At 47.6% G+C, this 27,265-nt stretch overlaps 1 protein-coding gene across 2 annotated transcripts; it reads right to left on the reverse strand.

The window, feature by feature from the left end:
- Positions 1-2,573: 2,573 nt before the first annotated feature.
- Positions 2,574-27,254, reverse strand: CPSF4 (cleavage and polyadenylation specific factor 4). 2 transcript variants are annotated; one of them, XM_075317856.1, is made up of 8 exons: positions 27,040-27,254; positions 23,962-24,012; positions 23,174-23,326; positions 8,333-8,428; positions 8,144-8,237; positions 6,430-6,502; positions 5,557-5,724; positions 2,574-2,915 (listed from the first exon to the last, which is right to left on the reverse strand). In XM_075317856.1, the coding sequence occupies exons 1-8, from the start codon at positions 27,140-27,142 to the stop codon at positions 2,847-2,849; spliced, it is 807 nt and encodes a 268-aa protein (XP_075173971.1). In that variant the 5' UTR covers positions 27,143-27,254; the 3' UTR covers positions 2,574-2,846. The 2 variants fall into 2 exon arrangements, with proteins under 2 accessions (XP_075173971.1, XP_075173970.1); XM_075317855.1 differs by having other exon boundaries at positions 5,557-5,727; positions 27,040-27,253.
- Positions 27,255-27,265: the final 11 nt, after the last annotated feature.

The following is a 27,265-nucleotide window of genomic DNA, read 5'->3' on the forward strand; positions in this document are numbered from 1 at the left end:
GAAGTCAGAGTGATCTAACAAAGCACTCAATTTACGCTTGGGATAAAGGAAACGAAACTTTTCCTGCTCCGCAGCCGCCTCTTCTGCTGAAGGGGCTGGGGGAGAAATATCCAACAGCCTATTGATGGCTGAGATAAGGTCGTTTACCATGGCATCCCCATCCGGGGTATCCAGGTTGAGAGGGGTTCCAGGAGTGGATTCCTGATCACTCTCATCAGACACATCACAGGGAGACTGATTGCGCTGAGACCCTGAGCAGTGTGAAGACGTCGAGGGTCTTTCCCAGCGAGCTCGCTTAGGGTGGCTGGGACCATCATCTGAGTCATAATCCTCGGCCTGTGAAGCCGGGGACCCCCCTGTGGGCTGGATACATTCCAAGTAAGGGGGACCTGAGGACAGAGGCCTCGCCGTGCCCAGAGACTGAGCCCCATGCATAGATTGCAAGGTCTCAAGTATTTTTGCCATAGATACAGACATATTATCTGCAAAAACTGCAAAGTCTGTCCCTGTCACCGGGGCAGAACTTACAAGCGTCTCAGCCTGGGTCGCTACCTCTCCTGACTCCGGCTGGCGAAGCAGCACCGGGTCGGAGCATTGCACACAATGGGGGTCATCGGAGCCTGCTGGTAGATTAGCCCCACATGCAGCACACGCAGTATACACAGCCCTTTTTGCCTTGGCCGCCTTGCGTTTTGAGGATGACATGTTGCAGCTTCCACAGAGCGATCTGGGATATGCAGCCAGAAGCGCACCTCACAGTGCAAGTAATACAATAACTATATATCTGTACCAGTACACTGATACACAGTGAGGCACTAGAGGGACCAGCACAGAAAAATCGCTTACCGCCCGCTTAAAAAGCGGGTGTGTGGTCGCCAGATAGCCCCTAGCCAGGTCTCCCAGAGCCTTGCGTCCTTCCTCCAGCCAGGCATGCATGTAATGGCTGCCGGCGTCTCGAGAGAGGAAGGGGGGCGGGCCCTGGGCGTTCCTGGCCGAGAGCGGGAAGCCTGCTTCCCTCTGTGCCAAGTGAGAGGGCTGGAGCATGTAAAACAGGCTCCAGCCCTCGTCGCTGCTAGCGAACAGCGTCTCTCCCCTACCCTGAATGACAGGGTGGGGGCGGGAACGAAACGGAGCTGCCGGCGTCCTAGGCCCAAAAAGCCGGGGACTAAATTTATAACCGCCGCCGCCGTAAAAGCGCGGACGGCGGATCCCCGGCGCACCACAAGTCACAGCAGCGCCGCCCGGTCCAGAGGGGGTCGGCGCTGCGTTCCCAAACACAAACAATCCCCCAGTAATCTGTAGGGACACCAACTCCACGTTGCGGTCCCCGGCGCACTACAACACCCAGCCAGCCCGGAGTGTGTCTGTGCCTGCCGGGGACACAGAGTACCTGTATGATGCAGGGCCTGTCCCTGATCGTACTCCTGCTCCGTCTCCATCAGGTTCTAATGGGTCTGTGGATGGAGCCCGGCATCAGAGCTGAGAGGCCGGCAGGATCCCACTTCCACAGAGCCCTACAAGGGGATGTGGAAGGAAAACAGCATGTCAGGCTCCAGCCCTGTACCAGCAATAGGTACCTCAACCTTACAACACCATCCAGGGGTGAGAAGGGAGCATGCTGGGGACACTATATGTGTCCTCTTTTCTTCCATCCGACATAGTCAGCAGCTACTGCTGACTAAAATCTGTGGAGCTATGCGTGGATGTCTGACCTCCTTCGCACACAAAGCTAAAACTGGAGAACCCGTGATACCACGGGGGGGTATAGCCAGAGGGGGAGGGGCCTTGCACTTTTAATGTAGTGCTTTGTGTGGCCTCCAGAGGGCAGTAGCTATACCCCAATCGTCTGGGTCTCCCAATAGAGCGCTGAAGAAAGTTTTTATTCTACCTACTGGACTGAATATTCCCTCAGTCTCCTCTTCACTTTCAAATGCGGGTGCTCCCAAAAAGATCCAAATACTCAATAGGAAGGAAACGCAAACCATTCTGGCTTAAAATAATTAACGGCAACATTACTAAGGGGAATATGTCTGAATTCTTTACGACTAATTTGGAATCGACTCCCATTTAGGTTGCCTGGGATGCCATGAAGGTGCTAATCAATGAAATAAAGATAGTAAAAGATAAATTAAGAAAAACCCTTTAAGGCGAAGACCCAAAACAGGTCTGACCGTTGTGAGGTTAACAAAGCAGTTGTCCCATAGTAATTACATGTGACGATACGAATGCACATAACAGTGTAATATTGGTGACCCCAAATACACAGATGTCTATTGTTCATTGTCTTATAAGCTCCTCATATACAAGAAAGCAAAAATGTTAAGTAAAGTAACTGTCCATATAAACCAATCAGATTCCGGCTTTTATTCTCCAGAGGACCTTATTTATATAAAAGCTGCTGCTTGATTGGTTGCTATGATCGCTACACTAAGTTTGCTATATTTTTCCCTATGTAGATGTTTTGCTGCTCGATCTTTGTAGGGAATAGAGAATTGGTGTATGCTTTTCACGATTACCGATAGCTGACTGAGGTGATGGTACGCACTCACACAACATAAGATAAATGCAGTAAATCAGTACAAAAAAAATGTACGTTTTATTTAAAAAAAAAAAAAATATTCGCCAAAATATAATTTTGGAAAGTGATTGATCAAGGGAAAATTTTCTTAGAAACTGCAAACTAAATTGAAGTTTGACCCATTATTTACAGGACAGAAAAAACCCGACATTGAAAAGTTAAAATTATATATAAAAAAAAAATAAAGCCCAGTGTCGTTCGTCTTCCTGTCTAGCAAAATGCCTTCACTCCTTCTAGAATGGCATCCTCCACTCCTGTAGGTCTTCAGTCACTGTCCGCTCAGGAACGCCAAATGACCCTTCGTACACCGGTTGGCGTAATGCCCCTTCTCACCGCACTGCGAAGGCAAAAAGTTGTATATTAGCAGAGTTGTCTTACCTGTAAAATGATATCAGTTAACACATTTTGAGAGCCATAAGCTATATCCTTTTTGGGGAGGGGCTTATTTACAGTTGGGGGGACGCAAGGTGAATAAAATGCTCCCCTCCGCCGCCCCTACCCCTCTAATATACTCCCTGATCACTGCCTTCTCTGGTTTCCAGCTCCGTTCCTGTCTTCTTCTGAGTCATGACGGCTCTTCCAACAGTCCGGATCGCACTGCGCTATGTGTGTGACCCGGAAGTCGCTATTATAATGTCGGCTTATGAAGCCGTAGACTTATATATCAAAAACGACTTCCAATTCACACATAAACCTAAGTGTGATCCGGCAAGTCAGGAGAGCCGTCACGTCTCAGAAGAGGACAGGAACGGAGCTGGAAACCAGAGAAGGCAGCAATAGGGGAATATATATGCACACACATTTACACAGGTACAGACAATACAATTTTTAGTATTGGTGCTTTGCAGGAACTAAGGCACTTACACCACGGTCAAAATTATTATGCAAATTGGATTTACGTGTCAAAGATTTTATTTTTTGCTTTTCAAATAAACTCATGGATGTTCTTGTGTCTCAAGGCTCATTGGATCACTGAAATCAATCCCACAGGAAAACTGCTTAAAGTGAAACTGTCAACAGGTTTTGGGACCTAATCTGAGAGCAGCATAATGTAGGAAAATAGACCCTGAGTCCAGCGATGTGTCACTTACTGGGCTGCTTAGTGTAGTTTTTATAAAATCACTGATTAATCAGCAGTAGATTATCATTAGAGGACTACTTGGCCTGTTGCCAGGTAGTCCCGCATATTCATAAGCTCTGTTTAACTGCTAGGAACGTCATGACAGTGACCGGTCATCAGCTGACCCCTGGCTGTCATGACAACCTACCGGCATCCCACAATCACATCACGAGGCCTCCAATGGGAGGGGGGAAAATGACGGGCTCCCTGCTGGCGTGTTAAATCCTGCTGTCATAGATTTACAGTGAGATTTAACCAGTTAGCTGCGGACGGATCTCTGATCTGCCCACCACTGTAAGAGGCACATGTCAGCTGATCAAATCAGCCGACATGTGCGGGCGGAATCAGCATGAGCCCACATTAAAGGGAGCAACAGGACCTTAAATGTACTGGTGTAAAGGGGTTAACTTGGCACAGTAATATGTTCTTGATTGGAAAAGCTTTTGATGTCAGTAAATAAGATCTCTTAGAAGGGTACTCCAGGAGATAAAAAATTATTCTAATGACCGTGCGCATATAAACTATAAAGAGGAGATCCATAGTGCTGTTCCCCACCAGCGCAGTACCCATCAGTGTTTTGGGGGTCTTTTGTTCACTATATGGTAAACTGACATGCCAGTAGGATGCCTCAGGTCAGTACAAGTTCATAGATACCAAACATGTATACTTTTACCTAAGGGGTGAAAAAAAAAATTCAAAAGTTTGTTAAAATGAATATAGAAATAAAAAAAATAAAAAGTATTGTGCTTTCATTGCCATATTCTGAGACCCGTAGCGTTCTCATTTTTGGGGATCTGGGGTTCAGTGACGGCTTATTTTTTGTGTCTTGAGCTGGTGTTTTTAATTAAACCATTTTTGTATAGATGTGATGTTTTGATCGCCTATTGCATTTTAATGCAATGTTGTGGCGACCCAAAAATCTTTATTTTGGCATTTGGAATTTTTTTCTTGCTATGTCTTATAGCGATTAGATTAATTGATTTCATATTTTGATAGATTGGGCATTTCTGAACGCAGCAATATCAAATATATGGATTTTTTTATCATCATATTTTCAATGGGGCAAAAGGGGGGGTGTTAACTTAGTTTTGTGTTTTTTACTGGTTATTCCTAGGGGACTTTATGTCTGTACTGTCTAATCGCTTCGGCATCGCTCTGATCAGGAGAAATGCTGATCTGCTGTGAGTGCCGTTGCTCTGCCAGCATTCACAGGAACTGAGTCATGGCAGTGACAAGGGTCATCATCTGACCCCGCACTGTCATGGCAACACATTGACACCCCGTTATCACGCCACGGGCCACTGATGGTTGCGGAGAACGGTGTGTGATACCTGCCGGAGCGCATTATTAGATCGTGCTGTGAGAGTATGACAGGGCGATCTAAGGAGTTAAAAGGCAAGGGTGGCTCTCCAATCCAACTGTGCCGCACATATCTGCTGATCAGATCAGAAGCCCGTGGTAAGAGGACAGACACGGCTAAGGATGTACCAGTACGATGTGAATATTATACTGATTAATTTGCATTGATCATTTAGGAAGATCAGAAAAAAAATGGCATTTACAGCATCAAAATACACAGTGTATATGCAGCCAAGTGGGCAATCTATAGGGGTCTCAGAGCCCCGCCTCACACCAACCTGCAGCACTAATAAGGGGGAATAGCGTAGAAAATGCCGAACAATAGGTCCCCTTTAAAATAGTAGGATTAAAATAGAATTTGATTCTATGTGAAAAAAAAAGTAACAAGCAAAGTAAAGACAAAAGTGAAATCCATAGCCTGAGCATACAAGTGTACATAACCCCACAAAGGCTGGCGCAAACTCTCCTATTAACAATGATGGAAACATGCACATCTCACCTTATAACAGGTAACCTGATCCAGCGGTCTGGGCCCCCGATTCCCTACATTATTGTTCTGTGACTGCATGACCCCAATAGTCTGTGGAGACCGCTGCTGGCCGATGGGCGAAATCTGGCTCGTTAACTGGATGAGGGAGGACGATCGCTGTGAAGACTGGTTGTTACTCTGCTGCAGGCAAGAAGCGAAGATTACATAGGATAACAATATAAATGTACTACACACACTATAAAGCAGCCCCCCAACAGACAAAAACGGGGACTTTCTATTAGTAGCATAGTTCTGCTGATATAGCCATGGCTCTTACCTCATGTGCAGGGCATTGCAGCTTAGGTATCTATGGTTATGACCACAAGCAACTAACTGACTATCACTATATCAGTGGTCGTAACCATGGCTACATAAGCTGCAATGCCCTGCACATGAGGTAAGTGACAGCGAATCAGGAGAACTATACTACATTTCTAAGTGGAGGTATTTGCTAATATTATTACTACTACACCTAATTCATATTGGGATAGGAGCTTGGAGATGGGATTAACCCTTTAAGTTCACCTGAAAACGTTAGAGAGCATTTTAGGATCATCCTGAAATTTGACCCGAAAGCCAACTATCCCTAACCTTTTGTGAGTAGTGTAAATATATATATATATATATATATATATATATATATATATATATATATATATATATATATATATATATATATATATATATATATATATATATACACACACACACATATTCACATATATACATACACACACATATATATATACACACACACACACACACACACCAGCTAATAACATTACACACACATTTTCTGGGTCACACCTAACCCTGTAGCCATTATAGGGGATATAACGTTACCTTTTGCTGGCTCTGAATCTGTTGAGGTAGAGGAGGTTGCTCCGTAGCTCCCATAGGCAATTCAAAGCGGGGGCTGCAAAATAACAGATTTTATTCTATAATGGAAAATGTATTGCCCCAAGAAGACATTATCTGCAACATGCGCATGTACCAGGAGCATATCAATCCAAATACAATATGTTCTCATGAAGAAGGGATACACTCAAGCGCTGGCCTTTCCCAGCACAGATTCATGACCAAGAGAAATAAGTAACTGAGCCATACCGTTTTGCTCCCGTACCTTCTACAGATGTGCTTAGTAGCGCAAAGAGATATTTTGTATGTATAAAACAAATTATGGAAATGTCAGTGAATGTCTGATCTGTATGCAGGATGTTACAGAGCAAGAGGAGACGATCAGAATGATGTACAATTATGTGGGGAAAGCATCAATGACCGTGGTATTTCATTCATTGAAATTCAACCTGTTCATATGCATAGGAGTCCACAGGTTGGTCCTACTAGTGATTGACAGCTACCTGCATGTACAGTCATATAAAGCAGACTGTCAATCAGTGAGTAGGACCGCCCACTGGACTCCTGCATACAAACACCTAGGATTTCAATTAATATAATACAAGTTATACTGAATCTTTCCCCACAAGCCTATACATCATTCCGCTCAGTGTCTCCTTTATTCCATGCTGGTCACAGATCAGACTGCATATACAACATGAATAATAACCACAAAACAAACCCCAGGAAGTCAGAAAACCAGAGAAAGATAAAACAGTCTCTATTATATCAAGTAAAAATGGTAGGATGAGCTCACAAAACAAGAGGGTGCGACCACACACAAATGAAGTAACATAATATGAAATTGCATGTAAAACGTGACAGATTATTTTTAAATACCCACTCACAGCATATAAAGATTAGTGTGCAGCCAAGGAGCTGGAGAGGTTTGGGATACAAATCAAGACGACGAAGCCTTAATCTCGCCCTATGGATTGAGTGATGTCCCTGAACCCCAAGCCCTGACCTCAGACATCAGCTAAACCAATCTGACTGATATTCGAGCACTGTGAATTTGACTCGTCTCCTGAACATGTTAGGAGGGATTGCTGAGCCACTGGCATCATGTTGCGAGGGACTGCTGAGTAGTTGGCATTAGGCAATAAGAGCCTGCTGAGCCACTGGTTACGAGAGCCTGCTGGCATCAGGTTATGGAGACTGCTAAGCTGCTGGCATTAACGCATGTGGGGACCGCTAGGCTACTGACGTCAAGTTACAGCAGAGGCAGAAGCTGTATAATGCTGGGATATGGGGGCATTTACCCATAAACTCCAACTGTTTTTCGTACTTATGGGACTGGTGGGGGAGGAAGAAGTTAAGAAAACTAGAGGTCACTGGGAGAAATATTGTAAAAAGTGGAGCACAGGAGTGAGGTGACCGTGATGTGGCGCTATCCAGTGCCCATACAGCCGCGTAGGGTCCTCACATAGATGTAGAGCAGGAGAGGAACAGCAAAAGGGGAAATGTGAGCTGCCGGCTGTACATATACCCGGGCAGTGGTGCTGACGGGCCCCTATTCCTTTGGTGTATACGGCATAGCACAGGGCCTGTTCCTTAGAAAAAAAGAACAACAAAGCTGGTCTCCATCCCCAGAATGAGCCTCTCGGATGTAGCATCCATACACTTACCAATACCAAGCACAAAACACTGATATACTCACTGCATGAATTTACAGTTAGGACCATCCAGACAAAATCCCACCAGATAGTTGACACAAATGACTCTGCGTGTGTGCCGATGCCTGCATAGAGGGCCTAGGAGACAAACAAGGCTTTCAGATAGACATCTACATCTATGGCTGACCGTAAAGGTGATGTGGGGTTATCAGAGTCCTCTTATGGTCCCTTACCGTGTTTGCAGAAGCCTCGATCATACCAAGGACAGTCTTTTATCTTTGATTCTGGGTCAATATGTAAAAACGGGCATTCCTTGTTACTGCACTCACCTGAAAACAGAAACAGATTGCAAGAAATGCTAATCTATAGGATACTGCAGGACACATAGTATGTGCGCTGTGCCAAGTGAAGGGTCTACCCTGGTTACAGCGCCTGCAATGGGAGACGAGGGGCTGCTCTGACATTTATGTAAGTTCTAACACTGGAATTCCCCGTGGATGAAAGCCAAATGCTACAAACAGAGGGACATTTCCAAGAACAGAGAGAATACACCTTGTTAGCCACTACATGGAAACCATAAACACAGCTGTGGGTTGTTATTAATTTATTAATAGGAGCTGAGCCCACATACATGGCGAGTGCTGGCTGTGTTACACAGCTGACATTCACCGGTAACTGAAGAAATTAAGACCAATTCTGATCAGCGCAGGCAAACCCATGGGACAGCGCCATCCCATAACGTAACTAATCAGTGGAAGGCCCCTCAGCCGGAGTCTGCAGCATTCACAGGTCCAGGCCGCAGTAAGGAGCCGGAGGGATCAGAGGCCAGAATGTGTTATTACTTATTTTGAAGCATTCTAGGCAGCTATTACACACATTTTCAGGGGTAGAAAACCTTTACATTTATCAGCTACTGAGAATTCAATGCATTTTTTTTTAAGTTATCTGCACATTAGTAATTGTGTGGGGTGCCTGCATGCGTGCCATCTTATGCAAAGTGCCATCATTGCTAAGTGCTGGGCAGTTATTTCAATGGCAGTTGGTCAGGGCAGGAAGCAGCAGGTAAACTACTCATTGACACCTTCTGTTTCCACCATGACCATTATTTCTATCTCTATCATCCTATATGCCTTTACAGTCCACTTTCAATGCCCTGTCCCCCCTCCATCACCACTCATCCACATCAGCCCCTCTCTCCTCCCCTCTCCTATGTACAGCTCCCAGGCTCTTTTCACCTATCATCAGGCTCTTCCATTCCCTCTCCCTCAGAGTAGCTGTCATATACCGTCCACTTGCTCACCCACCCAGTTCCTTGACCATTTTTCAACCTGGCTGCCGCACTTCATCTCCTCAGAATTACCAACCCTCATCCTAGGAGACTTCAACATCCCCATGAACAGCCCCTCCTCCCCATCTGCATCCCAGCTTCTATCTCTCACCTCCCTTGGCCTCTCACAGCTCTCATCCTCTGAGACACATGAAGATGGTAACATCCTTGACCTGGTCTTTATCAGCCTCTGCTCAATCTCTCACTTTGACAACTCACCTCTTCCCCTCTCTGACCACAACATTCTCTCCTTCAAGCTCACAAACCCTCGTCCACGCCAGCACACTACTACCTTACACACATTCAGAAACTTACAGGCCATTGACTCTCAGACACTTACAGACTCTCTACACTTATCACTATCCCCTATCTCTTCACTTTCCTGTCCCGATCTGGCTGTAAACCACTACAATGAAACACTCAGAAGCACCCTGGACCAAGTAGCACCCCTCACCCTCAAAATCTCCAAACACAGAGTAAAACAGTCCTGGCTCACATCCCAAACTCTATTTCTCCAGCGATGCTCCAGGAGTGCCGAACGTCTTTGGAGGAAACCCGCACACCAGAAAACTTCATCCACTACAAGCTCATGTTAATGACCTACAACTCTTCCCTTCACCTCGCCAAACAGACCTACTTCCCCACCCTTATTTCCTCACTATCCAACACTCCAAAAAAGCTCTTTGACACCTTTCACTCCCTCCTCAATCCAAAATTACAGAACCCCATCACTGACCTTCATGCTGATGACCTGGCCTCGTATTTCACAAAGAAAATAAAAAACATCCGCCGAGAGATCAGCTCCCAGCCACCAAGCTTTGTGAATCCCATCCCTCCCCACATCCCATCCAGCTCACTTTCCACATTTGACCCAGTCACAGAGGAGGAAGTCTTCAGGCTCCTCTCCTCGTCCTACCACTTGCCCTACTGATCCCTTCCCCTCACTTCTACTCCAGTCCCTCTCTCCGGTTGTCACCACTCACCTAACTAAAATGTTCAATTTCTCTCTCTCTTCTGGTATCTTCCCTTCCTCCATCAAACACCATCATTACCCCATTATTAAAAAAAACCTTCCCTTGATCCATCCTGCACAAGCAACTACAGACCAGTCTCCAATCTCCCCTTCATCTTCAAACTCTTGGAGCGCCTGGTCTACTCTCGCCTCACCTGCTACCTTTCCACTCACGCTCTTCTAGATCCTTTACAGTCTGGCTTCTGCCCTTTACACTCAACAGAAACTGCCCTTGTCAAAGTGACCAATGACCTGTTGACAGCAAAACGTAATGGTGACCACTCTTTGCTTATCCTTCTTGACCTCTCTGCCGCCTTCGACACCGTTGACCACCATCTCCTTCTCTCTAAGCTCCATTCTATCGGCTTAAAGGACACTGTGCTTTCCTGGTTCTCTTCCTATCTTTCTGGCCGCTCATTCAGTGTATCATTTGCTGGCTCCACATCTTCTCCTCTTCCTCTCACTGTTGGGGTTCCTCAAGGTTCAGTCCTCGGCCCTCTTCTTTTCTCTCTCTACACTGCCCCAATTGGAATGACCATCGGCAGATTTGGCTTTCAGTACCACCTTTTATGCTGATGACAGAGCTATACACCTCATCCCCTGAGCTCACCCCCGCTGTACTACAGAACACAAGTGACTGCCTGACTGCAGTTTGCAATGTCATGTCTGCTCTCTATCTGAAACTTAATCTTTCAAAAACTGAACTTCTTTTCCCCCCAGTCTTCCAACCTTCCTAAACCTGACATCTCCCTCTCTGTGTGTGCCACCATGATAACTCCTAGGCAGCAAGCTCGCTGTCTGGGTGTTATACTTGACACTGATCTCTCCTTCACCTCCTATATACAATCTCTTGCCTGCTCCTGCCGCTTGCACCTCAAGAACATCTCTAGAATCCACCCCTTTCTCACAATGGAACCGACAAAAACCCTCACTGTGGCCCTGATCCACTCTCACCTTGACTACTGTAACTCTCTATTAATTGGTCTCCCCCCTAACTAGACTCTCCCCTCTACAGTCCATCCTTAATGCAGCAGCCAGAGTCACCTATCTGGCTAATCGTTACTCAGACGCGTCCGCTCTGTGCCAGTCATTACACTGGCTGCCCATATATCACAGGATCCAATTTAAATTGCTTGTTCTCACCCACAAAGCTCTCCACAGTGTGGCACCCGCCTATATCTCCACCTTCTCTCTGTCTATCACCCCACCCGTTCTCTACGCTCTGCAAATGACTTTCGACTAACATCCACATTAATTCGAACCTCCCACTGCAGGTTCCAAGACTTCTTCCGAGCTGCACCAACCCTCTGGAACGCTCTACCCCAAAAAGTTAGGACGAAATCACAACTTACTCCGCTTCAGACGCACCCTAAAAACGCATCTTTTTAGGGCGGTCTATTACACTCCCTAATCAGATTCAATTCACATAGTCCCTCGACAACTTCTCACAACATAACTCCACGTCAAACTCCATGGCACCCAAATGCATCTTAAGGCTCTGGCCAACTGATCCAGGAAGCCATTATCTAGCCCCCATTTTCTTGAGATGGCTGGATTGTCATTGTAAATAAGCACTTGTACCTTGCCCCCCCCCATATCTCATTGTAGATTGTAAGCTCTCACGAGCAGGGTTGTCATTTCCCCCCCCCTCTAAATATTGTATTTTCTCTGTTACTTGTTTGTATATAATCCTCCTGAATTGTAAAGCGCTGCGGAATATGTTGGCGCTATAGAAATAAAGATTATTATTATTATTATTAATTGCACTATTATTTCTTATTGTAACCACTTGTGCTTCTATTGTTGTTAATTCAAACATTCCTTTAAAAAAACAAATAAAAAACAACTGTGACGTTTCGACGTGAAGCCCAGCCTTTCTTCGGCGCTCCATTGGGAGACCCAGACGATTGGGTGTATAGCTACTGCCTCCGGAGGCCACACAAAGCATTACACTAAAAAGTGTAAGGCCCCTCCCCTTCTGGCTATACACCCCCAGTGGGATCACTGGCTCACCAGTTTTCTGCTTTGTGCGAAGGAGGTCAGACATCCACGCATAGCTCCACTGTTTAGTCAGCAGTAGCTGCTGACTATATCGGATGGAAGAAAAGAGGGCCCATATAGGGCCCCCAGCATGCTCCCTTCTCACCCCGCTGGTGGTTTGTAAGGTTGAGGTACCTATTGCTGGTACGGCGGCTGGAGCCCACATGCTGCTTTCCTTCCACATCCCCCTGAGGGGCTCTGAGGAAGTGGGATCTTACCGGCCCCAAAGCCCTGAGGCCGGGCTCCATCCACAGACCCATTGAACCTGCTGGATACGGAGCTGGGTACCGTTCAGGGACATGGCCCTGCACCATTCAGGTACTCTGTGTCCCCGTACACACAGGCACAGCACACTCCAGACTTGCTGGGTGTGCTTGTGCGCCGGGGACAGTAAAGGGTTACAGTCACTGCAGCCTAGCTGAGTGACTTTATGTATGGGGAACTACCGCGCCGGACGCTCCGGGAGCGGCGGCGCGGCTGGGACTTGTAGTGCGCCGGGGACTTAGCGCCGACCGCGCTTTTACGGCGGCGGCGCTTATAAATCCAGTCCCCGGCTTTTGCGGCCTAGCTCCGCTTCGTTCCCGCCCCCACCCTGTCAATCAGGGTAGGGGAGAGACGCTGTACAATCGGCAGCGCCGAGGGCTGGAGCCTTATTTACATGCTCCAGCCCTCTCACTGGACACTGTGGGACGCCGGTTTCCCGCTCTGACTTGGGGGCACGCCCACGGCCCGCCCCTACCCACACGAGCTGGAGAAGACGCCGGCAGCCATTCCTGCAGTCCGAGCTGAGAGATCGGACTCTGGGCAACCAGGCACAGGACTAGGGCGACCACACACCCGCTTATAGGCGGGCGGTAAGCGGCACCTGAAGTGCTGACCCTACTAAATACCGCAGTTGTCCATTTGTATTTTATGCTTACACTGCATAGGTCGCTATTTTTGGCTATATGCCCTCTTAGATGGCGACACATCAGCAGCAGGAAAGCAGGGGTGCCAAGGCACAGGCTTTCCATGCTGCTTGTATTGCATGTACTGAAGTGTCATGTGTATTTATGCTTGTATGCTATACACTGCACTGTACGGTCGCTAGTCTGGGCTATTTTCGCCTGGAATGACTAGACTACAGCAGCAGAAAAGCAAGGGTGCTGAGGCACAGGTTTTTTTCTATGCTGCTTGTATTGCAGGGGTTGCAGTGTTCATTTGTACTTATGCTTGTATGCTATGCATTGCACTGTATGGTCGCTATTCTGGGATATATTCCCCTAGATGGCTAGTCTACAGCAGCAGAAAAGCAGGTGCCAAGGCACAGGCTTTCTATGCTGCTTGTATTGCATGTGCTGCGGTGTTCATTTGTACTTTATGCTTGTATGCTATACATTGCACTGTACGGCCGCCATTCTTGGCTCTATATCCTAGATGGCTAGCCGGCAGCAGCATATATGCAACACAGGCTTTCGATGCTGTTTTTTACTGCATGTGAGACTGTTCCACGGCACTGAACCCCATTGTGTGCAATGCTCCCCTGTAGCGCTTGGTCAGCCGGGGTCTCTATTAGACGTGGCCAAAGGAACCACCTGTCAACCCTGTCCAAGGACAGGGATGGAGTTGCAATGGGATAGAGACTTGCAGTCCGGACAGGCCATGGGCAATCTGGATCATTGCTCCCTGGCCACCCTCATTTGGAATAAAATCGGTGCTCCGGGGGGGTCCCAGGAGGCTCTCTGTATGATGAGGCAGACGTAGCTCATCAGGACTTTGATCCTGACACCGCTCTCAATCCGGATACTCCGGATGGTGACGCCATAAGGAATGATCCTATAGCGTCCATCAATGGAATGTTGGATCTTTCTCCCTCAGCTCCCCCAGCGGAGGAGTCAGCTTCACAGCAGGAGAAGTCCCATTTCAGTAGCTCAAACGTATATTGAGTATTTTTCTGGCCACGCTGACTTCAGAGAAGCAGTCCAGGAACACCACGCTTACCAGATAAGCGTTTTCGCCAAACGTATTAAGGATACACGTTATCCTTTTCCCCCTGACGTGGTCAAGCGCGGGACCCAGGGTCCAAAGCTGGATTCTCCAATCTCCAGGCTTGCGGCTAGAGCATAGTTGCAGTGGAGATGGGACTTCACTTGAAGATGCTAGACAGATGGACTCTGGTTGAAATCTGTCTATGAGGCTATCGGCGTGTCGGTTGCTCCGGCATTTACAGCCGTATGGGCACCCTAAGCTTTTCAGCTGTTCTTGCACAGCTGGTCTTGAGCATATTTACATTTGTGCCGCAGGGGCGTCCGTAACCTCGCAATGTCTGCATTGCGACTTACCCTATTAATGCTGTCCTGGAAGGACAGTCGAGGTTTCGGTCCTTCCCAAGCTCGGGCAGGTCCCAATTGTCCTCGTCCAAAAGAGCTGAAAAGCCTCAGAGGGGCTCAGCTTCCGGGGGCTCAATCACGCCCAAGGAAGGCAGCCGGAGGAACTGCTACCAAGGCGGTCTCCTCATGACTCTCAGCTCTCTCATCTCTCCGCATCCGCGGTTGATGGCAGACTCGCTCGCCTTTGGCGACATTTAGCTGCCACAGGTCACAGACCGGTGGGTGAGGGACATTGTGCCCACGTGCACAGGACAGAGTTCTGTTCTCGTCCTCCGACTCGATTCTTCAGAACGTCCCCACCTCCCCACTGAGCCGATGCTCTTCTGCAGGCAGAAGGAGTGGTAATCCCTGTTCCTCTTCAGGAACAAGACACGGTTTTCCTCCAATCTGGTTGTGGTGCCAAAAGAGGACGGCTCTTTCCGTTCCGTTCTGGACCCAAAACTGCTCAACAAGCACGTGGAGGCCAGGCGGTTCCGGATGAAACCCTCCGCTCCGTCATTGCCTCAATGTCTCAAGGAAATTTACTAGCATCAATAGACATCAAAGATGCTTATCTCCACGTGCCGATTGCTACAGAGCACCAACGTTTTCTACGTTTTGTGATAGGAGACGAACATCTCCAGTTCGTAGCTCTGCCATTTGGTCTGGCGACAGCCCCACGGGTGTTCACCAAGGTCATGGCGGCAGTGGTAGCAGTCCTGCACTCACAGGGACACTCTGTGATCCCTTACTTGGACGATCTACTTGTCAAGGCACCCTCTCAAGAGGCATGCCAACTCAGTCTGAATGTTGCGCTGGAGACTCTCCAGACGTTCGGGTGGATCATCAACTTCTCAAAGTCAAACCTGACCGACCCAATCACTAACGTATCTTGGCATGGAGTTTCATACCCTCTCAGCGCTAGTGAAGCTTCCGCTGGACAAGCAGCGGTCACTACAGACCGGGGTGCGGACTCTCCGTCACGGTCAGTCGCACTCCTTAAGACGCCTCATGCACTTCCTCGGGAAGATGGTGGCGGCAATGGAGGCGGTTCCGTTTGCGCAGTTTCATCTGCGTCCTCTTTATTGGGACATTCTCCGCCAATGGGACGGGAAGTCAACATCCCTGAACAGGAAAGTATCCCTTTCACAGACGGCCAAGGACTCTCTGCAATGGTGGCTTCTTCCCACCTCATTATCACAGGGAAGATCCTTCCTACCACCGTCTTGGGCGGTAGTCACGACAGACGCGAGTCTGTCAGGGTGGGGAGCAGTGTTTCTCCACCACAGGGCTAAGGGTACGTGGACTCAGCAGGAGTCCACCCTTCAGATCAATGTTCTGGAAATCAGAGCAGTGTATCTTGCCCTACTAGCCTTCCAACAGTGGCTGGAAGGGAAGCAGATCCGAATTCAATCGGACAACTCCACAGCGGTGGCATACATCAATCACCAAGGGGGGGACACGCAGTCGGCAAGCCTTCCAGGAAGTCCGGCGGATTATGATGTGGGTGGAAGCCACGGCCTCCACCGTATCCGCAGTTCACATCCCCGGCGTAGAAAACTGGGAAGCAGACTTCCTCAGCCGCCAGGGCATGGACGCAGGAGAATGGTCCCTTCACCCGGACGTGTTTCAGGAAATCTGTAGCCGCTGGGGAAGGCCGGACGTCGACCTAATGGCGTCCAGGCACAACAACCTTCATAGCACGGTCCCGCGATCACAGAGCTCTGGCGGCAGACGCCTTAGTGCAAGATTGGTCGCAGTTCCGGTTCCCTTATGCTTTCCACCTCTGGCACTCTTGCCCAGAGTGCTACGCAAGATCAGATCCGACTGCAGCCGCGTCATACTCATCGCCCCAGACTGGCCAAGGAGGGCGTGGTATCCGGATCTGTGGCATCTCACGGTCGGCCAACCGTGGGCACTACCAGACCGACCAGACTTACTGTCCCTAGGGCCGTTTTTTCCATCGGAATTCTGCGGCCCTGAACCTGACTGTGTGGCCATTGAGTCCTGGATACTAGGGTCTTCAGGATTATCCCAAGGGGTCGTTGCCACCATGAGACAGGCTAGGAAGCCCACGTCCGTTAAGATCTACCACAGAACGTTGAGGATATTCTTATCCTGGTGCTCTGCTCAGGGAGTGTTTCCCTGGCCATTTGCATTGCCTACCTTTCTTTCTTTCCTGCAATCTGGGTTAGAAAAAGGTTTGTCGCTCGGCTCCCTTAAAGGGCAAGTCTCGGCGCTATCCGTCTTTTTTCAGAAGCGTCTAGCACGACTTCCTAAGGTGCGCACGTTCCTGCAGGGGGTTTGTCATATTGTACCCCCGTACAAGCGGCCGTTAGATCCATGGGATCTGAACAGGGTACTAGTTGCCCTCCAGAAGCCGCCCTTCGAGCCTCTGAGGGAGGTTTCAATTTCTAGACTATCACAGAAAGTGGCTTTTCTGGTAGCGATCACATCTCTTCGGAGAGTGTCTGAGCTAGCAGCGCTGTCTTCCAATGCTCCCTTCCTGGTCTTCCACCAGGACAAGGTAGTGCTGCGCCCCATTCAGGAGTTTCTCCCGAAGGTGGTATCCTCTTTTCATCTTAATCAGGATATCTCTTTGCCTTCGTTTTGTCCTCATGCAGTTCATCGGTATGAGAAGGATTTACATTTGTTAGATCTGGTGAGAGCACTCAGAATCTACATTTCCCGCACGGCGCCCCTGCGCCGTTCGGATGCACTCTTTGTCCTTGTCGCTGGTAAGCGCAAAGGGTCGCAGGCTTCTAAGGCCACCCTGGCTCGATGGATCAAAGAACCAATTCTTGAAGCCTACCGTTCTGCTGGGCTTCCGGTTCCATCAGGGCTGAAGGCCCATTCTACCAGAGCCGTGGGTGCGTCCTGGGCATTGCGACACCAGGCTACGGCTCAACAGGTGTGCCAGGCAGCTACCTGGTCGAGTCTGCTGCATGCGGCAGTTGCCCCCCCGTAGGGGAGGGCTGTCTTCGCAGCTCTAACATGAGGTATTTCTTTACCCACCCAGGGACAGCTTTTGGACGTCCCAATCGTCTGGGTCTCCCAATGGAGCGCCGAAGAAGAAGGGAATTTTGTTACTTACCGTAAATTCCTTTTCTTCTAGCTCCTATTGGGAGACCCAGCACCCGCCCTGTTGTCCTTCGGGATTTTTGGGTTTTTTCGGGTACACATGTTGTTCATGTTGAACGGTTTTTCAGTTCTCCGATGTTACTCGGAGTGTATTTGTTTAACCAAGTTATTGGCTTTCCTCCTTCTTGCTTTTGCACTAAAACTGGTGAGCCAGTGATCCCACTGGGGGTGTATAGCCAGAAGGGGAGGGGCCTTACACTTTTTAGTGTAATGCTTTGTGTGGCCTCCGGAGGCAGTAGCTATACACCCAATCGTCTGGGTCTCCCAATAGGAGCTAGAAGAAAAGGAATTTACGGTAAGTAACAAAATTCCCTTCTTTTCAGGCATATGGATTAGTGATCTCCACCAGCCGAAGCGTGCGCAGTGGTCATTCCCTGACCATGGGAACACACATGGCAGCTGTAATGAGCTTCATGTACAAGGTGGGCATTTGCTTAATACATTACACTACATGTCATTGTGTTATGATCAGTATAGACACCAAGGGTCCTCATATACAGTGCCTTGCGAAAGTATTCAGCCCCCTTGAATTTTTTAACCTTTTCCCACATTTCAGGCTTCAAACAAAGATAAAAAAATTATTATGGTGAAGAATCAACAACAAGTGGGACACAATTGTGAAGCAGAATGAAATGTATTGCTTATTTTAAGCTTTTGTTAAAATTAAAAAACTGAAAATTGGGGCGTGCAATATTATTCATCCCCTTTAAGTTAATACTTTGTAGTGCCATCTTTTGCTGCGATTACAGCTGTAAGTCGCTTGGGGTATATCTCTATCAGTTTTGCACATCGAGAAACTGAAATTCTTGCCCATTCTTCCTTTGCAAACAGCTGGAGCTGAGTGAGGTTGGCTGGAGAGCGTTTGTGAACAGCAGTTTTCAGCTCTTTCCACAGATTCTCGATTGGATTCAGGTCTGGACTTTGACTTGGCTATTCTAACACCTGGATACGTTCATTTATGAACCATTCCATTGTGGATTTTGCTTTATGTTTGGGTTCATTGTTTTGTTGGAAGACAAATCTCTGTCCCAGTCTCAGGTCTTTTGCAGACTCCAACAGGTTTTCTTCAAGAATGGTCCTGTATTTGGCTCCATCCATCTTCCCATCAATTTTAACCATCTTCCCTGTCCCTGCTGAAGAAATGCAGGCCTAAACCATGATTCTGCCACCACCATGTTTGCCAGTGGGGATGGTTTGTTCAGGGTGATAAGCTGTGTTGCTTTTACGCCAAACATATTGTTTGGCATTGTGCTTAAATAGTTTGATTTTGGTTTCATCTGACCAGAGCACCTTCTTCCACATGATTGGTGTGTCTCCCAGGTGACTTGTGGCAAACTGTAAACAACACTTTTTATGGATAACTTTGAGAAATGGCTTTCTTCTTGCCACTCTTCCATAAAGGCCAGATTTGTACAGTGTTTGACTGATTGTTGTCTATGGACAGACTCTCCTACCTCAGCTGTAGATCTCTGCAGTTCATCCAGAGCGATCATGGGCCTCTTGGCTGCATCTCTGATCAGTCTTTTCCTTGTTTGAGATGAAATACGTAATTACTTACCGGTAATGTGTTTTTTCTGAACCCATGACGGCACCCTTACATTCTCTCGTGGTGCCGTCATGGGTGCTGAAAAAAGTTTGGATGGACGGCCAGGTCTTGGTAGATTTGCAGTGGTATGATACTCCTTCCATTTCAATATGATTGCTTGCACAGTGCTTCTTGGGAACTTTAAAGTTTTGGAAATCTTTCTGTAACCAAATCTGACTTTATACTTTTCCACAACAGTATCACGGACCTGCCTGTTGTGTTCCTGGGTCTTCATGATGCTATCTGCGCTTTAAACAGAACACTAAGACTATCACAGAGCAGGTGCATATATACGGAGACTTTATTACACACAGGTGGCTTAAATTTATTATCAGTCATTTAGGATAACATTGGATCATTCAGAGATCATCAATGAACTTTTGGAGTGAGTTTGCTGCACTGAAAGTAAAGGGGATGAATAATATTGCACGTCCCAATTTTCAGTTATTTATTTTTTTAAAAAGTTTAAAATAAGCAATAAATTTCATTCTACTTCACAATTGTGTCCCACTTGTTGATTCTTCACCATAACATTAAAATTTGTATCTTTATGTTTGATGCCTGAAATGTGGGAAAAGGTTAAAAAATTCAAGGGGGCTGAATACTTTCGCAAGGCACTGTATATTTTATCGTTTGTAATGGTTTTGTTATGTGTCACCACGCTCCCTGACGAAGGTAATCTCTATTACCAAAACGGCCGTTGGGTTGTTCTGCGGGACCCGCCTTTAATTTTGATATCCAAGCCTGACCTTTTTACATGTAAGTTTGATTTTGACCGTTATGTTGGTCTTTAGTGAGTGATACATCTTGGCTTGATGTCCTTATCTATCATGAGGATGCCTACAGTATTGGTTTAGGTGGCTAGTGTACATGTTTGTTGTTTTTGTATATGGGGACATCTTGTGGCAGCAGTGAATATTACACTGCCCATATTTACCCATATTGTTATTATCTAATTGATAGGACGGGTGCGGGATCTATCTTGGGGGTTCATGGATTTTTAATCTGTGTTTGTTTTTTTTCTCCACCCAATTCTATGTCTTTTTGATCTTTAACAAAAAAATTTGTAATTTCATATATTTGGACGTTTGATCGTGTTTTTCCTTTTCCTTTGCTTTAATGTGGAATGATGTCAGGGCCTTTGTCTTCTGTGTCTAGGGTCACAATCCCATACTAATGAAAAAGGCTGGGTGTGAGCTGAATGCCCCCATACTGGATTATAATATACCGGCTTGAATTTAAAGTCTGGGATACGCTGCTTTGGACACCAGATACCTCGCAGTACTGGAAATTTTTCAGGTTTATTTTACAGAAGAAACCTCCATCAGTATTTCTCTGCTTAAAGACAATCTGTCAGCAGGATTTTGGTATGTATGCTGAAAACAGCATGGTGCAAGGGTTAAAACATAGAATTCAAGGCTGCCTGTCTTGTCAAGGTCCAATCTGTTGTTTATTTGCTGTGTGATTAGCCAGCAGGGCTTCTTACTGTTACAATGTCACATACATGCCAGTCTGACACCTCACTGTCAGTGTAATCTCTATAGAGAGCCTGGAAATTAAATATGAAGTCACTAAAATAGATAAATTCTATATCTGCAATACACGTGTCAGAAAAAAAAAAACAAATCACCCTAACTTCTCAGATGTGAACCTGTGCAGCAATGAACACTAAGGCCATGTGCGCCCTAGAAAGTGACTTTTCTTAAAGAAAATGCGGACCCTCTTAAAGAATCCCGCACCCACAGTAAAAAACGCACCAAAACCGCAACGAAATCCGCATGCGGTTTTACTGCGGATTTTGTGAATATTTGCTGTGGATTTACAGAGGATTTTCTGCAAGTTAGTTTTCGCGGATTTTTACCATTATCTATAGCAAAAAACGCAGGTACCTGCGGAAAAGAAGTGATATGCTCAGTAATTCCGCAGCGGAAAATTCGCGGGTATAAAAAACCGCAGTGTGCGCACAGCATTTTTTTAAAACCCATAGGATTGCTGGGGAATGACTGCAGCAATGTTAGACACATTTTCTGTAGCAAATCCGCAGCGTGCGCACATAGCCTAATATAGGACATTACTTAAGGCTATGTGCGCACGCTGCGTTTTCTGCCGCATTTTTTGCACGTTTTTTTGGGTCAAGTTTTGGTCTCAAAACTGTATGAATTTCCTTCCCCTTCTATGAGATTTCATTTTTGCTGTCCGCACGTTGCATTTTTTTTTGGCTGCGTCTTTGTGGTGACCACAAAGATGCAGCATGTCAATTCTTTTTGCGTTTTTCACCCATTGAATGCATTGGACAAAAACGCAGGAAAAAAACATCCAAAAAACGTGCAAAAAAGCGTGCTTTTTTATGCGTTTTTCCTGTGGGTGCATTTTTTTGGGGTCAAAAACGCTGCATCTTTGTGGTCAGAAAAAGATACAGTGTGCGCACCAGGGCTGTGGAGTCGGTAAGCCAAACCTTCGACTCCGACTCCGACTCCGACTCCTCAAATTCTCTTGCTCCGACTCCGACTCCGGCTCCGACTCCGACTCCTACATATATTGCTTATAGTTAGGTGAAAAATTTATTGTAGTACATGAATATGTGTATGTGAACATCAGACATTTAATAATTTTTATGATACAATAATCAAGATATTTGGATAGAACATAAAATATATTTATTGGAATACAACTTTAGAACACAAAAAACTGTAATAAATTGTAAATATGTAATACACTATGTAATATACAGTAGATTACATATATATCTTGTGTGTGTATATACACTGTATATATATATATATATATGTATATACAGTGTATATACACACACAAGATATATATGTAATCTACTGTATATTACATAGTGTATTACATATTTACAATTTATTACAGTTTTTTGTGTTCTAAAGTTGTATTCCAATAAATATATTTTATGTTCTATCCAAATATCTTGATTATTGTATCATAAAAACAATTAAATGTCTGATGTTCACATTGTACTACAATACATTTTTCACTTAAATATAAGCATTATACTAAATGTTATTATTTAGTAAAATATTCAGCACATTCTGCATTGCACTCCTGTCCCCAATTTATTATATATTTTAGGAGTCGGAGTCGGTGCATTTTATACCGACTCCGACTCCGACTCCGACTCCACGACTCCGACTCCGACTCCACAGCCCTGGTGCGCACATAGCCTAAAAGGGTTTTCCTGAAAAAAAAAAAACCCTTTACGTCCACAGGCTTATTCAGTGTAATAATCACAGACTGCGCACCTTCATCCCCTGCTGCTCCAGTGGCATCATCACAGCAGTACATGACCGCTGCAGCCAATCGCTTGGCTTAGTGGACTGTTGCCAACGATAACAGCAACACCGCTGAGCCCAGTGATTAGCTGCAGCGGTCATATACTGTAGCTCTAACATCACAGCTGCAGTCAGAGACAGTGCTGGAACAGCGGTAGGTAAGGAACGCTCAGTTGGGAGAGCCTATGCACATAAAGCTGATCCTACACATCCCATTAACTGCAGGGACATAGCTAAGTGCTTCATATCAGATAGAAGCCTTTTAATTGTAAACGTGCAGGTACAAGGTGCAGACTCACAAAACATCAATACATGGAACATAACTTACCAAACTTGGAGTAGAAGTAACACTCAGGCATTTTGGTCATGTCGTATTCATGCAGGAACTCGCACTGGTCACCTTTCTTACACAGCCCTCGTAACCAGTGCTTACAGACCACGGTCTTCTCCCCACTAATATGCCGAAATGGGCACATACCCCCTAAAATCACACAGACAGGCTCTTACGTCCACAGAGTATAATGGAAATTAAATAACATCACATTGGTACTGTTCTTATAGCTTCTATATAAACTAGAATTGTGCCTAGAATTATAAGGAATCTGTCAGGAGGTTTCCGCTATTTAGTGTGAGAGCAGCATAAAGCAGGCTTTGAGACCCTGATTCCAGGGCTGTGTCACTTATTAGGCTATGCGCTATAGTTTCAATACATTCAGTGTTTTATCAGCAGCAGATTATCACTACAGGACTAGGTCTCACTCCAGAAGTCCAGCACCCACCCCTGATTGTCAGCTTGTTCACAATGAACAGTGTTTACAGGAAGCTGCTAATCTGGAGTGAGGGTCGGGTTGTACACAGCTTAGCAATTTGGGCACTGCTACATCTACATCAGAGAAAACAGGGATTCCAGCAAAATTGCAACAAACAGCCCAGTAAAATATACATCACTGGAATAAGGCTCCCGACCCCTACATCATGGTATAAGATTCCATAATAAAAAACTGCTGACAGATTCCCTTTGATAAACGTTAACTGCGGCATAAATGTTCTACTGAAAATCTGGGTAGATCGTATATTGTAATGAGCAGAAATGTCCTCATTTAGTCAGTAATTCACCTTTACTGCAGGCTGACTTCAGAAAGAACTCGCAGACAGCTGCCCCGGACTCTGCGGAAAAAGAAGCTGTTATCATCTGCACAATAGAAGGAAACAATGTCACTCACTGATTCAACCACATACAGATCACAGGACAGAAGGGAGAAGGGAGCGGTGGTCAGGTAAGGGTCCGTTCACATGGGCCGACCAGTGTGCTCCAGGCATGTGCAAGATGCACAACCTATTGTGTGATTCGGCCATTACCCCGGGGTCACACGTCCCACAGAGGAGTCCGCACAAAATCCGATTCCAAGGCAACAAGTAAAACACTTCAAGCCCTTCTGTGGATAATAGAGAAAAATGACAGCGAGCCGCAGAGACCCGATGCCTCCGGCACACGGACTGCAGCGCCATCCGTCATTCACATGCAATGTACTGAATCTGCAGGTGGGATACCCCCATTGTGAAAAAAGAAAGGCATCAAAAACTGCAAGTGATCGGCAGCTGAAAGTCACCAGATTCGCCTGTACCAGGCTCTGCCACGGCTCGGGGGACACTGTGCTGCAGTCACTAAGCTGCTCAACCGTGGGTCGGGGTAACTGAGGGGCGGACCAGGTTCATTATATGCCATCGATGTGTCTGCTATCGTCCCAACACACTCCATGCATTCATCTGATCTCAGGAGCACCGGACGACCACCTAACGTTACTCAACATATCAGATGTGTAAGAATCGGGTGAAACGCTGCCCAGGACCCCGGCTCCATGACCTCACAGGAGCTCTGGGGGCACTGAGCAGTTATGGAGGTCTCAGCAGCCTCCATGCAGTATATAGTGCCAGGCAGCTGTGCTGTGCTGGAGTCCAGGAGAGCGGGGCGACCACCATACTAAAGCGGGCTTTACACGCTGCGATATCGTTAATGAATTATCGTTGGGGTCCCGGTGTTTGTGACGCACATCCGGCGTCATTAACGACATCGCAGCGTGTGACACTTATGAGCGACCTTAAACGATGGCAAAAGCGGTAAAAATCGTTTGCTGCGGAGAGGTCTTCCTGAAACAAAAAATTGTTTTCTGCTCATTAGCGATGTTGTTCGTCGTTCCGGCGGCAGCACACATCGCTATTTGTGACACCGCAGGAGCGAGGAACATCTCCTACCTGCCTCCACTGGCAATGCGGAAGGAAGGAGGTGGGCGGGATGTTACGTCCCGCTCATCTCCGCCCCTCCGCTTCTATTGAACGCCTGCCGTGTGATGTCGCAGTGATGCCGCACGACCCGCCCCCTTTAGGAAGGAGGCAGGTCGCCGGCCAGAGTGACGTCGCAGGGCAGGTGAGTGCATGTGACGCTGCCGAAGCGATAATGTTCGCTATGGCAGCGATCACCAAACGTCGCACGTACGACGGGGGCAGGCACTATCGCGCTCGATATCGCTAACTCATGCTAGCGATGTCGCAGCGTGTAAAGCCCGCTTAAGGCCTCTTTCACACATCATTTTTTTTCCATCAGTCACAAGCCGTCTTGTGAGAGATGGTACGGATCCATCGTACGATGAATGCAACATCGGGCCTCTGTCGCAATCCATCGCTAATACAAGTCAATGAGAAAAAAAAACGATGCAGCTCTGGATCCATTTTTTCACATTTCGACGGATTGTGACTGATGTAAAAAAACTGATGTGTAAAAGGGGCCTAAGAGATGTGACAGGCAGCACAGACAGCACAGACACTGCTAGCCCCCACAGTCATGGCACAGCAGCCCCTCGCAAGACACAGCACAGTGACAGCCCCCCACAGGGCGCACACACCATGGTAGCCCCCTACCCTTCCACACACGCCATTAGCCTCCCACAAATGCACCGGTAGCCCCCATATACACACAAGTATCTGCCCCCACAACAGTAGCCTCCATATGCACATTACTAGCCGCCCCCCCAAACACACCAGTAGCCCCCACACACATACACACTGGTAGCCCCCCACACACATAAGTAGTACCCCGACATACACACTGGTAGCCCCCCCCCCACACACAGGTAGTACCCCCACATACACACTGGTAGCCCCCCACACACACAAGTAGTACCCCCACATACACACTGGTAGCCCCCCCCACACACACAAGTAGTACCCCCACATACACACTGGTAGCCCCCCCCCACACACACACAGCAGTAGCCCCCACACACACAAGTAGTATCCCCACATACACACTGTTAGACCCCCCCACACACACACACACACACAGCAGTAGCCCCCACACACACAAGTAGTATCCCCACATACACACTGTTAGACCCCCCCCCACACACACACACACACACAGCAGTATCCCCCACACACACACAGAGCAGTAGCCCCCCACACACACACACAGCAGTAGCCTCACATACACACTGGTAGCCCCCCCACATATACACTGGTAGCCCAAATATATATACACACACACACGGGTGACCCCCACATACATACATACATACACACACACACCAGTAGCCGCTCCCCCACACCAGTAGCCCCCAGCTTTCCCAGTAGCCGCCCCCCCACATACACACACCGGTAGCCGCCCCCCCACACCAGTAGCTCCCAGCTTTCCCAGTAGCCGCCCCCCCCACATACACACACCAGTAGCCGCCCCCCCACATACACACACCAGTAGCCGCCCCCCCACATACACACACCAGTAGCCCCCAGCTTTCCCAGTAGCCGTCCCCCCACATACACACACCAGTAGCCCCCAGCTTTCCCAGTAGCCGTCCCCCCACATACACACACCAGTAGCCCCCAGCTTTCCCAGTAGCCGTCCCCCCACATACACACACCAGTAGCCCCCAGCTTTCCCAGTAGCCGCCCCCCCACATACACACACCAGTAGCCGCCCCCCCACATACACACCAGTAGCCCCCAGCTTTCCCAGTAGCCGTCCCCCCACATACACACACCAGTAGCCCCCAGCTTTCCCAGGCACAGACCACACAGTGGAGGACACTGGCGGACCTATTGGGGAGACGCTCTCGGAAAGTTCGGAGATAGGACTATCCCGGGGTCTCCTGCCCTCGGGCAGGGGTATAAGGCTCCTGGCCACCATGCCCCATCACTTACTGTCCATGCCCGGGAAGGGCAGCGGTTGTGCCCCCAGCTGCTGCTCCACAGCCAGCTCCAGGTCGAAGCGGATATGATCCACACACGCGATGAGCTCCTGCATGGTGACCGGAGCGCAGGGCCGTACACACCGGGAACCAGCATCAGCCCCGGCCGGGACCTGTAGAGAATCGCCGTGCAGCGGCTGAGCGAGCTGGCGCAAGGCACTGTGGGAAGAGGGAAGCGC

This window comes from Anomaloglossus baeobatrachus, chromosome 7 (assembly GCF_048569485.1).
Source record: "Anomaloglossus baeobatrachus isolate aAnoBae1 chromosome 7, aAnoBae1.hap1, whole genome shotgun sequence".
Taxonomy (NCBI): domain Eukaryota; kingdom Metazoa; phylum Chordata; class Amphibia; order Anura; family Aromobatidae; genus Anomaloglossus; species Anomaloglossus baeobatrachus.